The 15,933-nt window shown below is 44.0% G+C and overlaps 1 protein-coding gene across 5 annotated transcripts in view; it reads right to left on the bottom strand.

Moving 5' to 3' along the window:
* Positions 1-1,145: 1,145 nt before the first annotated feature.
* ETV2 (ETS variant transcription factor 2) overlaps positions 1,146-15,933 on the bottom strand; it is a 23,883-nt gene continuing 9,095 nt past the window's right edge. For all 5 annotated transcript variants that reach the window (XM_026718783.2, XM_087939960.1, XM_087939958.1 and 2 more), the window contains 7 exons: positions 15,398-15,475; positions 12,388-12,564; positions 10,779-10,859; positions 6,679-6,846; positions 4,989-5,150; positions 4,488-4,606; positions 1,146-2,752 (listed from right to left, as the gene is read on the bottom strand). In XM_026718783.2, coding sequence (XP_026574568.1) covers positions 2,567-2,752; positions 4,488-4,606; positions 4,989-5,150; positions 6,679-6,846; positions 10,779-10,859; positions 12,388-12,564; positions 15,398-15,473 — 969 coding nt within the window. In that variant the 5' untranslated portion in view covers positions 15,474-15,475 and the 3' untranslated portion in view covers positions 1,146-2,566. The remainder of the gene's footprint in view (positions 2,753-4,487; positions 4,607-4,988; positions 5,151-6,678; positions 6,847-10,778; positions 10,860-12,387; positions 12,565-15,397; positions 15,476-15,933) is intronic.

Here is a 15,933-nt window from a genome sequence, read left to right as displayed (position 1 = left end):
CCTCCATCTGGGTACACCAGCCTGCCATGGACTGGAGGAGCTGCTCCAGGATGACCAAAGGGCCAGTCCTGTGACTACTGCAGCTCTGGAATATGGGACTGACTTTCCCACCAACATCAGCAAGCCACCCCGGGGCGGATTTCTCTCCCCTGCTGTTGGTCTTACCTACCAGTTCCAGCTCACGTGGCTCTACTCAAGGTAAGGTTTGCACGCAGCCGAAGGATGGGGGCCAGCGGGTTGGGCAGGCTATGTGGGTGGCGCAGCTTTGTGTTCCCATGCAGCCTGGATTAATTGCTTTGGGGGTGACATTTCTCTGCGGACCACCAAAATTTTCTCGCGGACCACTAGTGGTCCCCGGCCCACTGGTTGGCGACCACTGACCTGGCTGACTGAGAATCTTCATAGACTTTTAGTAGTGTGGTTGTTAAGTGAATCTGGCTTCCCCATTGGACTTTGTCCAGAGGTCGCAAAAGGGGGATCACATCAGAGGTGGGTATTCAGCAGGTTCTGACCAGTTCTAGAGAACCGGTAGCAAAAATTTTAAGTAGTTTGGAGAACCAGCAAATCCCACCTCTCACTGGCCCCGCCCCCATCTATTCTCTGCCTCTTGAGTCCCAGCTGATTGGCTGGGGCTTCTTTGGTTGCCCTGCACAGGAGAACGGAGCTGGAAAGCAGGTTAGTGGGGTGGGGAGGCAATGGAGATTTTGCAGTATCCTTCCCTTGCCACGCCCACCAAGGCACGCCCACAGAACCTATTGGTCAAAACCTCCAAATGTTTTGGCCGCTTGGCAACTAGTTTGCTTTTATGGCTGGTTGCAGCATTCCCCAGTCACATGATGCGATTTACAATGCTGGGCCACAATGCATCAACTGCTTTAACAACTGTCACAAAAAAAAAAAGGTTGTAAAATCGGATCAGTGGTGAGAGTTAATGACTGTCATAACTTACGGCAGAAATCCCAGGCTCCCTTATGGTCCTAAGTCAACGACTGCCTGTACACGTGAGATTATAAGGCTGACTGTGGCTGCAGCTCCTTAAGAAGCCAAGAAGGATGCGGGGAAAAAGTTATCCATAAAAGCTTACCATTCTACCTTTGCTCAGTCCATCAATTAATTGGTGTGGGGGTTTTTTTCCATTTAAAAAATGATGTTTTTTTTAAACTTTATTTTGTGTTGCATTTCCAAACTTTTTTAGAATTGAACGTAGTTTACAATCAATATAACAAAAAGAAAATCTGCATTTTTCCTAACCGCTATGTACAGATTTCCAGCTGAGACCAATATAATTTTGACCTCAAAAAAACCCCAAAAAAAACAGCAGCGGCTGTTTAAAAAGGCAGCTCGCCATCATCCTTACGAAGGCACCAATTGAAACTGATACTTAAGGTCTGCTTAAAAGCAACTGGGAAGGGGCCATGCCGCCCCACCACCACCACCACCAAAAGGAGTTCAAAAGAGTTGAGCCCGCCACAGAGAACCTCTTTTCCATTGTGAGAGGCGGGACCCTGTTTTAAATGGTTTAATAATGGCTAACAGAGAAGGAGACGGATGGTGTGTGTGTGTGTGTGTGTGTGTGTATGGCGGGGAGAGCAGATAGCCTCGAGAAAGGTAGTCTTCCAAAATGTCTGAAAATCGAGATACTTAATATGGATCAAATCTTGCCAGTTCTTACTCCTTGAATCAAGAGAAGTAACGGACATGCTTTCATTTGCAAAACTTCTGCTAATATTCTATACCAGTGGTGGCTAACCTTTTTGGGCTCCTGTGACAAAAATTGTGTGCGTACTCGCATGCCAGCACCCAGAAGGTAATGCGCATAGGCCCCCCACATCTCTTGTGCATGCGCAGACGATTCCCCTTCCCCTGCTGCCCCCTTACCTGCACTGTGCTTGCCAGCTGATTTTCGGCCCGTTTGAGGCCTTTTTCGGCCTGACAGATGCTTGAAGGACGCCTCTGCAGGCTTTGCAGGCCGAAAAATGAGCCCGTTTTGTCACTTCCAGTATTTCCAGAAATACCAGAAGTGACAACATGGGCCTATTTTTCAGCCTGCAAAGGCTTCCCTCAAGCCTCTAGCAGGCCGAAAAGGCCTGAAAATCAACTGGGAGGCGCACGCATGTGCAGTGAGGTAAGTTTGCCTGGGGCTCATGTGCCCGCACAAATGGCTCTGTGTGCCACCTGTGGCACGCGTGCCATCGATTCGCTATCACGGTTCTATACTTTTAGCCAGGGTTTATTGGCTGCCTCCCTGCCTTCCTTCTCTAAAGCTAGGATCAAGACCCCAATTCTATTTTTTGGTGGGTGGGTGGGTTATTTTTACCTATCCCATCCCACAAGAGCAATAATTTCCCTCCCCCACCCCAGGGGGAAAAAAACCCCCCACTGCTTTGTGTGTGTGTGTGGGGGGGGTTTGCCCTGCCCAATCCAGAGGGTCCACAGCCCACAGCCAGCATTTCTTGCACCCTTCTTGCTTTAGATGCAGCTCAAAAGAAGCCAGAGTCTTCTCTTCTGAAGTTTTGGTGCGTAAGGAATGAAGAAAAGGTTCTCTTTTTAAGATGGTTGTCGCGGGCTAAATCTGCAATTTCTTATCCAATTCGGCCAGCAGGCCCTGGATGTCGCAAACGAAGCGGTAGACGTAGCGCTGCCCGCTGGTCTTGTGAATGATGTTCTTGTGGTAATAGTAGCGTAGCCCCCGACTCAGTTTCTCGTACGTCATGCGGGGTTTGTTCTTCCGTTTGCCCCAGCGCCTGGCCACCTAGTAGGAAATGAGAGGGAGGGGGAGGCAGAGGGAGGGGGATGAGTAAGCAGTCCATTGGCACTGATAACCAGAAGCCCATTTTAGCCCGAGTCCTTACTCAAGCGTTGCTACTTGCGGCTTGTGCCCAGATAATGCTGCATTGCCTGGGCCCGTTGTGGCTACTCAAGCTAACCACAGAGACCATTTTGGCCATTGAGGGAGAGGGAGGGCCGCAGTGGATGAGGCCATGATGTTTCTTCTCTGGGTTTAGAACAGGGGTCTTCAAACTTGACAGCTTTAAGACTTGCAGACTTCAACTCCCAGAATTTCTCCTCCAGTCATGTTAGCTCAGGAATTCTGGGAGTTGAAGTCCACAAGTCTTAAGCTTGCCCAGTTTGAAGATCCTTGGTTTAGAAGAAGGATGGAGTTTTACAGGCGATGGAGTCCATTAAACGCAATGTACCGTTGGCTTCAGGAAGGCAGGAAACGTCTGGTCTTTGATAGAGTTGGCGTGCTAAGGCAGGGGCCTTCAAACATGACAGCTTTAAGACTTGTGGACTTCAACTCCCAGAATTCTTCCTCCTGTCATCTTAGCTCAGGAATTCTGGGAGTTGAAGTCAATTTTGAAGACCGTTGTGCTAAGGGGACCATATTCAGCCATGGGTTGTTTGTATGCCCTAATGCTAGGCCATGATTTGTTGAATAAGCCGCAATGAGTTGCAGGCAACCCATTAAGCCAAGCCAACCATGCCCACATCTAAAACGTGCTGAACTGCATATATCTGCTCAGCTTTCTTTTCCCTGTTGCACATTCAGAGGGACTAAGCTCCTGATTTAACAAACACAAAACCATGTCATCCTGTAGACCTAGATATAACATCTGTATAATATACATTTGTGATAATATAATATCTGTACAAGATAGCTAGCTGAGGAATTCTGGGAGTTGAAGTCCGCAAGTCTTAAAGTTGCCAAGTTTGGAGACCTCTGATATAGAGAATACAATATCTTTTGGAGGCAGACTCGGACAGTGAGGAGGTTGGGGAGGAACATGGGCCAGTCCTGGAGTCCGGGGAAGGCTCTGACGAGGGCTCTGCATCGGAGGCAGAGATGGGGCCAGGGCCATCCAACAGTTATCAGCTGCCTTCGGAGTCAGATCAGTGAGGCAGAAGAACAGCTGGAGCCTGTTCCCAATGTGCGTATGCACAGAGCTGCCAGGAGAAAGGAACAGCTAAGGAACAAGGGGCGACTTGGGAGAAAAGCCAGAGGTGGACGGTGAATGGCCCCTCCCATAGGGAATAAAGAGCGAAAGGAGGGTGGTGTTTGCAGGAGACAATTAGTTCAATTCATTAGGGTGAAGATCTGTTCCTGTCTTCTTGCCAAGTAATTGCTGCTACAGTGCAGCATTTGGAAGATATCGGCCTGGCAATTCTCCAAGCCTGATAAAGGTCTGTAGTTGTGAAATCTCTTGAAAGACTGTTTGCCGGGACTTTGCTGGAGAGGAATTCCCTTTAACTGAAATAAAAGGGGTTTTATCGGGATGAGAAGTCTGCGTCATGATCTTGGGAAGCCTAGGTCACAACAGATGTCATATCTGTATAATATTATATTATACAGATATTTATTATTATATCTTATCTGTATATTATATAGAGAATACAATACCTCTGTATTCCCGAGAGACTCTTTGCCAGAAGGGAAGGGCACCGTGGGTTGTATATAAATGAGGGGAGGGCGAGGGGGGTGGACTCACCTCGTGTGGGTCACAGAGTTTGAATTCCCAGTCATTCCCTGTCCAGCGGATAAGGGCTTGGCAGGAGCCATCTTGCAGGAGCTCCAGCAGAAAGCGCCATAATTGAATGGGTCCGGCCCCTGCCATCAAAACGGGAGATGCACAGGGATGATTTGGATTTGCTTAACAACGGAGGCAAGAAAGTCGTAAAATGGGGCAAAACTCACTTAGCCAATGTCTCACCTCAACAGAAAACTTGTGCTCCCTGGTGGTCATAAGTTGGAGAACTACCTGTACTTTATCCAAAAGCCAGACAAACAAAACAGACGATTCCCCAAAATGGGACATTTCCTAATTTTGGAGTCACCACTGAGAAGCCAACATCATACCTGACCTTAATTTGAATGGGCAAGCAGTTTAAAAAGTCATTGTAACTCCAGACCCTTTAAGACCTGAAATTTAGTGTCAGCACATTATGGGTTTCGGAAGTCTCCCAACCCCATGCTCCCCGGTCAATATTACCTGTCCGATCTCTAGGTAAAGCATTGGGGTTCTTGCTATCCGCCTGGTCTCTGCGTTCCCTTTTTTTCTGGCTCCTGATTGGTGAATCGCAATGGCAAGAATCGCTGTCCAAGGCACTGGATTGGCTGCCTGAATCGGGGCCAAGGGACTCGATCCAATGTTCTAGAGGCAACGACAATGGATGGACAGAATCAGGGAAGTAAGCATGAAAGCGAGTAGGCCCTTTGTGTGGGCACGTGAGCCCCAGGCAAACTTACCTCACTGCGCATACGCGTGCCTCCCAGCTGATTTTCAGGCCTTTTTTGGCCTCCCAGAGGCTCGAGGGAAGCCTCTGCAAGCTTTGGAGGCTGAAAAACAGGCCTGTTTCATCACTTCCTGTATTTCCAGAAATACCGGAAGTGACGAAATGGACCCATTTTTTTTGGCCTCCAAAGGCTGCAGAGGCTTCCCTCGAGCCTCTGGGAAGCCAAAAAAGGCCCAAAAATCAGCTGGGAGGCGCGTGGATGCACAGTGCAGGTAAGGGGGCAGTGAGGGGATCATGCGCGCATGCGCGGGGGGCATGGGGGGACACGCGCATTGCCTTCTGGGTGCTGGCACACCAATTTTCGGCACAGGAGCCCAAAAAGGTTACCCACCATTGCTCTAGACCAATTTATAGTGTCCTAATTAGAAATTAGAAATCGTTGCTAATTATGGAGAAACTGAGTCGGCCTCATCTGCATTAAAACATATTTAATAAGCATGGGGTGGGGAACTTAGAAGGTTTGGAGCATATCGATAGACCGCAGCCACTACTACCCTTAGCATCTTGAGTGATTTCAGCCACCACATTAGATCATCATATGGTTCAGTGGTTGAGACAGAGAATAGTATGTACACACACATCCATTGTGCTTTCTTAATCTGGGTTTAAGATTAAACCCATTGAGCGAGCACAGTGTTGAGAACAGCAGGATGTCTTATTCAAGATTTAGTATTGCACTGTTGTTTTCATCATTCACATTCTGCCTGGTGGAAAAGGAATTGCTTTTGCTTTGGGTTTGCAAAGGATAAGTCTTAGCAAAGGAGCTGCAGGATTCTGGTATCTGCTTCAGTGTTAGCCAAGGGATGTGTATGGGATCTTATGCTGCTGATTGAGGAATTCTGGGAGGTGAAGTCCATACATCTTAAGATTGCTGAGGCTGCACTAGAGTAAGATCTTGCAATGAGCAACTGAGGGGGCTTCTTATCATCTTTCATTTAATGACCCCATAATCTCTTGCAGGATTATGAATGGAGCTAGCAGAGTTCTTTAATGGCCGGATTCCCTTCCTGTTGCCAATGCAGAGTTTTGTTCAGCAGATAGATTCTCAGGGTGCCCAGAGAGAGAAAGATCTGCCTCTACCTAGGATTGAACTCACAACCTTCTGATTGTGAGGCAAGACCTCCACTCTAGGCCGCCACACCGTTCCAACTGAAGGGCTTCTTGTGCTGCCTTAAATCCCACAAATTTCTCACAGACCTTTTTTTATAAGATGTAAAAGAAAGATAAGCATGCACACACACACACACACACACAGTGATAATGTAAGCTGAGAAACAGCTCCCAATTTTTTTTTCCTAAAGCATGTTGAAAATAAGTTCTAAAAAAAGAATTCAGGAATTTGAAGGGTACTTTGGAGGACAGGTCATGCAAATCTGAGGTTTTTACCTTCCTTCTGCTGTTCTTGCTGATCTCCAAGAGGAAGCTGAGCAGAAGACACCTGTTCTCCAGGAGAATCAGGATATAGAACAAACCAAGGCTGAGGCAGAGCCGGGGGGCAACTGGAACCCTCGAGGCTGTGGGGGACACTGTCTTGTTGGAGCACCATTCTTGAAGCTGCAGGAGATTCAAGGAACAGGTGTCATCAGAATTATGGGAGAACAGCAGTCCTACCACTTTTCTCACCTTGTGTCTATCTATAAGCATAGATGTCTATAAGGTAAAGGTAGAGGTTCCCCTCGCACATACATGCTAGTTGTTTCCAGCTCTAGAGGGGGGTGCTCATCTCCGTTGCAAAGCCGAAGATGTCTGAAGATGTCTCCGTGGTCATGTGGCCGGCAGGACTAAACGCCGAAGGCTCACAGAACGCTGTTCCCTTCCCACCAAAGTGGTCCCTATTTTTTCTACAAAGTGGTCCCTAATTTTTTTTTACATGCTTTCGAACTGCTAGGTTGGCAGAAGCTGGGACAAGAAACAGGAGCTCACGCCATTATGCGACGCTAGGGATTCGAACCACTGAACTGCCAACCTTTCTGATCAACAAGCTCAGCGTCTTAGTCACTGAGCCACCGTGTCCCTTAGACATAGGAGGCAAGAATTCCAGGTTATAAAAATCATCAGGCACCAGTCTTAGATGTCAACGCATAAAATATTTCTATGTCTTTTTAGAGTTGCCAACAGAAAGGGAGGGGGAGAGTGTGGCAGCTTCCAAACTGAAAGTGCATTCCATAAATGTTTTCAAAGATAGTAACTATGTGACCAAAGTTTCTGCCGCGCAAAATTCTAACTGGAGAGCATGATTGATGACTCTTGGCTATGGATGTGTCCCATTGGAGAATATGAATTATGACACACTCAGCGGGTAGAGAGAAAACCAGCGTCAAGGGTGACAATGAATTATGTGTTTCAGAGTTGGCTACACCCAGGCAGTGCCAGACAGTTTAATTCCCAATAAATCCTTTTTGACTTTTGGAAATTTGGCTCGAGACTCATGATTTAAATGGGGGTAACTTCTGGAATCCTGACATCAGGAGAAAGACAGCTTCTGATACTAAGAGTCAAAAGACACCGAAGGAATTCAGGGCCTTTTCATCCCACTCTTAAATAGATGTTCGGGTACAGGTGAGGATGTAGAAGAAATAGAATTAATGTGCCAACCCAACAAGGTAGACCAGACTAAAAGACCAATGGCAGATAGGTCAGGATTACTTTTGAATGGCTCTAATAACAGTATCTTTCAAGTCTAAATGCTCTTCCTCCTTTTATTTTTGTGTGGATTAGAGTGGGGCTGATCAGAGACATTTTCTCATATTATTTTCTTGGTCCGGCCTCAAATTTCTGTTCTCTGACATTGGCTTGGTAGCAGCAACTTCATCTGAAAGTCATTCTTACAGCCCATGTCACCTTCAAGGCCATTCCCCGTGTCCTCTGTACAGTGAGAAAACAGAGGACACATTTATTAAGGGCTTAACTGGGGTTTGTCTGAATCTGAGTTGCCTGGATCCACATGTTGCACTCAGCCATCAGCCAGGATTTATGGTGGAATGTTTAAGCTCTAGTGTGGCTTCATCGATTGGTCTTAAGCTGCTAGCCAGCATTTCACTCATCCCTCCAAATGCAAGGAAAAGGAAAAGGCTTGTGATGGTAAGATCTAAGGAATGGTCTCTCTGTTGAGGAGGTGGGTCACCCATGTCTGGAAATTTTAAAGAAAAGACTGGACTATCATCTCTCATGAATTCGTCATCAATTAACCAGTGGAACAGCTTGCCTGCAGGTGTTGTAGGTGCTTCCTCACTGGAGGGTTTTAAGAACAGCCTGGCAGTCACTTGCCTGAAATGATGTAGGGTCTCCTACTTGAGGAGGGGGATCTACTAGAAGGGTCCCTTCCAGGTGTCTATTCTGATGGTTTAACTGATTCTCCTATTGCAGAAGGTTGGACTGCAACTTTTCATTTCTCTGAGAAATGAGACTAGTGACTTCTGATCAATGCCTTGTCTGGGAAATGTCAGAAGAATTCTCATATCCACATATAATGAAAAATGGCCTTTTATGCTATATACCTACATTGGTGCAAATACTGCAATATTCCTGTTGTAGTAGCACAATAGTTTATTATTATTATTATTCCACCTACTCCTCATCCACATTTCAGATATAGGTGGCAATTCCCTTAAATTCCCAGAGAATTGTTCTGGCAGGGAAACATGGGACTGATAGTCTAACTTTTCTAAAGGGGAACGTTTTGGGGAAAGGCTGATGACTGGCAGCCTTACAACATTTCGGCAAAGTTTTTAAACCTTTACTTCCTCTTGTTGCTTTAACTCCGAGTTGTGTCAGTTGACGCAGAGAGGTAATTTGTATTGCGCTGTTATGTTGTTTCCTGCTCTGTCTTACTCCAAAGCCATGATCACTTTAACTAATTCGTAACAGACGTGCATAGGATGTTTTTAAAAGGGGATAAGGGGAGGGTTGCTTTGTTTAAACTTCCCAAAACACATATGCCATCTTGCCAAGTCATTGCACTCGTGCACTAAGAAATACCCATAAGGACTTGTGACATAGCCCATCTCACTTCCCTTTAAACAGGTACATGTAAGGTACTCTTTCTTAACTGTACCATTTTCAAAATTATTCATAGAAACATATAATAAACTGTCCCTGTCCTATTGTTTCTTTTTTTTGTCTTATATGTATCTAGGTATTCATAACTATGTTTTTACTTATACCTATTATCTGGTAAGCAATTGACAAACCAAATAAATAAATAAATAAAATAAATATATGGATGAGACTAAAGACATTTTTCTCCTTCACTGAATGTGCAATGATGGCTAAGCCACAGTATATACCGTGTTTCCCCCAAAATAAGACCGGGTCCTATATTAATTTTTGCTCCAAAAGATGCATTAGGGCTTATTTTCTGATTAGATCTTATTTTAGGGGAAATACGGCTGGAAATGCATCCGTCGGGCAGACAATCTTAACTGGGGCTTATTTGGGGGGTAGGGCTTATATTATGAGCATCCTGAAAAATCATGGTAGGGCTTATTTTCCAGTTGGGTCTTATTTTCAGGGAAGCAGGGTAGTTATAATAGGACCAAATTTAAGCAGGAATATTTCCCCTATATAAGTTACATAACTAGCAAGGAAAATTTAGATATTTGTAATACGGCTACCAAGAAAAATAAGTATAGTGGTTAACTAAAAAACACAAATGAAATGATTTAAACAGATATGAGCAAATACGCCCGATGTCTATTATTAAATATTAAATGTATTCCATCAATATTTAGGTGTTCCAAAGGTGATGTTCGAAAGGCATCTGGACTTAATATTTAACTAAAGGCTACTGGTTGGGTGAAAAGAATGAAGAGAAGATTGTACCATCCAATTCTTTATTGCAACATTTTTAGTTTGTTCTCTTTTTGCCTTTTATATTTTTGTTTTTCACTGTTTAGGCTTCTGCAATATAATAATTAAACAAAAAGTTAAAAAACATTTTGTTTTGATTTGATTTTTTTAGGTTTTTAAAGAAAACACATAAACTTAAGTGCAAAATAAAAAAAACAGGTCAAAAAGATAAAATAATAAAGCACAAAAAGGGGAGTCTAAAAATCCCAAGGAGGTCATAACTTTAAGCTGCATTATTAATAAATGGCTGAATATAGTGCCTATATTTCTAGTAATAAAGATTACTAAAAATCACCGTTCAGCTTTAAGCAAGGAGACATATCAAGAATTGCAGCCAACACAGTATAAATTGCCACACGAGCTACAAAAATTGAGTCAAAAGTGGGCTTTAAATATTCCAAAGATTGAAGTTTGAATCAACTTTCAGTAAGGTTTGAGTCACCATGTATGAGTTTGGCAGCCAGTTTAAATGTGCTTAATAAATAAATGCACCTGTTAATCCTCATTCCTAACAAATGAGAATTTGATATTTGTGAGAGTGTAAGCCTCACACTTCAGAAAGCACAAGTATTTCCCCTTAGTGCCACAAGCTTTCTCTACTCCCCTCTCTCTCCTTCCAAGTATAAACCAAAACTCACCACCATGGTATGGTTCTCTGTAATCTGGATCGGAAGAAACCTGCTTCAATTCCACAATGGTCTTGGTGTACTCAGGAAAGCCTCAAAAAGAAAAGAGATAATTCCATTCATGTTTATTCTTGTAGTGTGTGGTGTTAGGGATGGTGCATTTACTGCTACTTATATCTGTACTGCTAAAGTGATAACGGTCATTAATAGATGGTTTCTTGAAAATCGATGGAGAACCACCTTAAAAAAAAAACACGGACCTTTATCTATATATATAAAAGCAAAATACCACTCACGCATCATCACAAAATCTCCAGAACCATAAAGCCTACAAACTTGAAATGTGGCACATATGTTTCTCTTAGCTTCTAGGTGCCCACTAAAAAAGGATTTTTCCAAATGACCATCAGAGCATTAGTATTTCGTATATTATCATTAACAGGCTCTGATGCTAGGAGTTCTACTCCCCCTCCTCACCTGAAAAGAAATCTGTTCCAAATGCAAAACACAAGCAGAGGAGAGGAGTTTCAGTTTTAGTTTCACAGCAGCAAGCAGCTTTAGTACAGAGTAGTTGAGTTAAACCACGGCCAGGCTCCTTGCTGTCTCCTTCTTGCTCACATAGCAAATACTGTTTCAGTTTCCAAACAGCCCTCAACTCTCCCACACACTGACAGGACACTAGCCAGATGAATACCGATCGATGTTGGTAGGCAGAGGCAGAATTTTTCCCCCTCATTTTCCTCCCCAACCACATAGTTTCATAGCGAAGCACCAGTATAGAACTAGTTTCTATATATGATAAAAGCAGTGAAATCTTTGCAAGCACGGAGACCACAGGAGCGGCAAATTCCCACAAAGGAAGAATGGAGGATGAAATTAATGGAACTGGCTGAAATGGTGAAACTAAAAACTTAAAGAGAAGATTAAAGAGAAGAAAACTTAGGAGGCCACTTTTGAACATCTTGTTTGAAATGGGGAAAAAATGAAACTTTTGATGTTTGGAACTCAGTGATGACAACTATTTGTGATTACTAAAAATAAGGAGAGAAAAAGTGCCAAGAATAACAAAAAATAGGAAAAACTTCCAACTTTGATACCGTTACAAATAGATAGATAGATGATAGATAGATGATAGATAGATGATAGATAGATAGATAGATAGATAGATAGATAGATAGATAGATAGATAGATAGATATAGATATAGCAAACATTTAATAAAGTATATTTGAAAAAAGAATATCCATTCATATTCCTACTAAAATTAGAATACTATTTTATAGAGAATGTTTAGCAAGCTTTAAATTCAAATCTCTATAAACCTGCCTCCACACTACTCTTAATTTTGTTTAATCTCCTCCTCTCCTATTTTTCTTAGTGTCTAAAATAAAGTCTAAAAACGGAGAAAGGAAACAAAATCATTCCTGCTTGAATTTTCATAATTGTAACGGATTCAACAGAAAAGGAAGGAGGGATGGAAAAGGAAGAGGAAAAATGCAGATTCATGCACTCGCTTAAAATGAAGGCAGAATTATTAAAAAGCACCAGTTGGGATAAATAATTTGGGGTGCTGATGCTGGGACTGCACCCCAACTTCTGCTGCTGCCCAGGATGCTATTTACCTTTCAAGCCAAGGGATTCGTGGATTGGCACTGTCTTTTCAAAACCCTCCAGTTCAGCCAGGTAACTTCCACCAGTCCAGCTTGGCAGCTGCTGCTCCACCTCATTTTCAGGTAGAAACCAGGAACCTAAGTCACCAAAATCATCTTGGAAAATCTTCCTGTACTCTTCCAAAAAGTCTTGTGCAATGTAAAAAGAGAGAGAAAAGAATGTAAGAGGTGTTTTTTTATTCTTGTATTATGCAGCTGGAATTATCAAAAGCCTGGGACTGATTCCGAGGTGGTATTCAGCAGGTTCTGACCAGTTTTGGAGAACCGGTAGTGGAAATTTTAAGTAGTTCGGAGAACCAGCAAATCCCACCTCTGACTGGCCCCGCCCCCATCTCTCCTCCGCCTCCAGAGTCCCAGCTGATTGGCTGGGTCTTCTTTTGTTGCCCTGCACAGGAGAACAGAGCTGGAAAGCAGGTTAGTGGGATGGGGAGGGAATGGGGATTTTGGAGTAATCTTCCCCTGCCACGTCCACCAAGCCATGCCCACCAAGCCATGCCACGCCCACAAAACAAGTAGTAAAAAAAAATTGAATCCCACCACTGGACTGACTGATAGGTTGAGATAGCTACAGCCCATCACTCTCTCTGCATTTGTGGCCTGAATATTCACACAGGACATAAACATGAAATAATATTCATTTCTTTGAAACTGATGCCACAGCAAATCTCAGCACCTGGCAACCTCGGTAGAATTTTTAAAACAAAAAAATCTAAGCGGGTTTAGACCTGATCATTGTTGGGATGGGAAACCACCAGAATACGTCAAGTTTCAAATAAATAAACCACCTCATACAGGCCGTCTTCGACTTATGATCGCAACTGAGCTCAACATTTCTGTTGCAAAGTGAGACCTATGTTGAGTTTTTCCCCCATTTTATGACCTTGTCAGAAAGCTGCGAAAGGGGACCACATGACGCCCCAGGACTCTGCAAACCATCATAAATATGAATTAGTTGCCAAGCATCGGAATTTTGATCACATGACCATGGAGATGGCGCAACAGTCTTAAGTGTGAAAAAGCGGTCATAAGTCATATAAGCTTATGACCATAAGCGGTCATAAGTTTTTCAGTGCCATTGTAACTTTGAACGGTCATTACATGAACTGTTGTAGGTTGAGGATTGTCTCTAAACAAACCACCACCAAAAAAAGAAGGCAGGATAAACCTTTTATCTCATCTTGTTGCCAGAATAATCCTATGGATTTAATCAACAGGAGCTGAGCTAAGAAATTTCTACCTTTGCTTGCTCTTTCTAGCCAGAAATCTTGGACAGAACATTGGCCAGAAATTTTAAGGAAAGCGTCAGGGCTCTATCTAACTGCCTAACTTTTATCAGCATGGTAAGTAACTCTCCAAAAGGTGAGCAGAAGAGATACAAATTTAGGGTGAGAAGAAGTCAGACAACAAAACTTTTTAAATGCACCAAAACAGGCTGTGAGCTTTAGAGAACCTGCCTCCCCCCCGGGTTGCAATCCTATAGAAGTTGAGCAGTTGGGCAAACCACTCCAAAAGTTGACGATTCTTCCATTCTCAGCTCTCCTCCTTCATCCTTCCTGCTCATACGTCCAGGGGTGAGCTTCAAAAATTTTAACAACGGGTTCTCTGCCCGGTTGTGGGGTCGGCATGCCCATGGTGGGCGTGGCCTAGTCGGCCTCCTGCACCGTGGCAGGGGGGCGTTTTTGCCCTTCCCAGGCTCCAGAGACGTTACTCAAGCCTCCAGGAGGGTGAAAATGGCTTCCCCAGGCTCCGGAGGCTCTCTGGAAGCCAGAAACAGGCCCATTTCCAGCCTTCCTGAACTTCCAGGAGGCCCGTTTTTCGCCCTTCCCCGAGCCTCCGCGTGCGCCCTGCTCTTACCTGCATCCAAAATGGGCTGCACGGGGACTCCTGGGAGGGGTAGGCAGAGTGGGATTTGGGGGTTCTCTGAACTGCACAGAATCTTAGCGAGGGGCTATCCCGAACCACCCCTGCATATGCCCCAGAGTGGACCATATGCAAACACCCCTTGCTTTCCTGTTGCATGTCTACTTACAAACATGTGGCCACATCTGGGGAAGGATTTGGCAAGAATTCCAGAAAAAAAACATGTTCCACATGTTTCCTCTGTTTGGGTTAGAGGTGCAGGGGGCTTGCCAAGTCCTACACTTAGGCAAGGAAAACCAAAAGTACACATATAATTGACTGGGTGAAACCAGGCTCAATAGCAGTAACTGTGAGAGGGATCTTGGAGTCTTAGTGGACAACCAGCGAAAGATGAGCCAGCAGTGTGCAGCAGTAACCAAAAAAGTTAATGCAATCCTAAGCTGCATTAACAGAGGGATTCAATCAAGATCAAGGGAGGTACTAATACCACTCTATAAAGCCTTAGTAAGACCACACCTAGAATACTGCATCCAGTTTTGGTCACCACACTATAAAAAAGATGTTGAGACTCTAGAAAAAGTACAGAGAAGAGCAACCAGGATGATAAGAGGACTGGAGACTAAAACATATGAAGAACGGTTATAGGAACTGGGCATGGCTAATCTAGTAAAGAGAAGGACCAGGGGAGACACGATAAAGGTCTTCCAATATTTGAGGGGCTGCCACAGAGAGGAAGTGGTTAAGCTATTTTCCAAGGCACCTGTAGGCCAGACAAGGAATAATGGATGGTAACTGAACAAGGAAAGATTCAACCTGGAAATAAGGAGGAACTTTCTGACAGTGAGAACAAAACCAATGGAACAGAAGTTGCCCTCGGAAGTTGTGGGAGCGCCATCACTTGAGACATTCAAGAAGAGATTGGACTGCCATTTGTCAGAAATGATGTAGGGTCTCCCACTTGGGCGGTGGGGGGTTGGACTAGATGACCTACAAGATCCTTTCCAACTCTGATTATCTATTATCTGTTAACTTAGTGGCCTGTCAAAAACAAGACAAAATTTTGTGGTTTCGTTTTTCCCAAACAAATAAAAGCATCTCTTACCTGTTCCTTCGATCTCTGCTCCAACAGGGACCGTTTGCACCGGGTTATCCCTCCAGCTTTCTTGCCCAGACTCCATATCTGCAGCCCACAGATAGAGACAAATATTATCCCCACTTCACTTTCTGCAAGACCGCTGCCTGCTCAACTGTTCTCGCCCTGCCCACTTGCCAGAAGAGCAGATGGATGGTCCATTTTCATCCCTCAAGGTGGAACCATCAGGAGAGAGTCATGATTAAAGCTGCCCACCCCAAGACTATAGCCCCCACCTGCCACCCAGTTTCATTTCTGAAAATAAATAAATGCACTCGCCTGCCTTCAAAACATCATAAAAAATGTTTCAATTATTTATACTTTTATAAGAATGATAGGCTGCATTCATAATGTGGGTTTCCCTTTGCATAAGCTCTTACTAGTCCAACTTTCAATGATTTGTTAAATAATCAGTCATTCGCAGTAGACAGGAATTACTGTAATTCTTTATCATACCTTATTATTTACACTGTGCTGATTGTTGCCTTTGTTATTTATATGCTAAA

Source organism: Pseudonaja textilis, chromosome 10 (assembly GCF_049901715.1).
Source record: "Pseudonaja textilis isolate UNSWEBS1 chromosome 10, rPseTex1.2, whole genome shotgun sequence".
In the NCBI taxonomy this organism is placed as follows: domain Eukaryota; kingdom Metazoa; phylum Chordata; class Lepidosauria; order Squamata; family Elapidae; genus Pseudonaja; species Pseudonaja textilis.
This window is presented reverse-complemented; position numbering and strand designations above follow the sequence as displayed.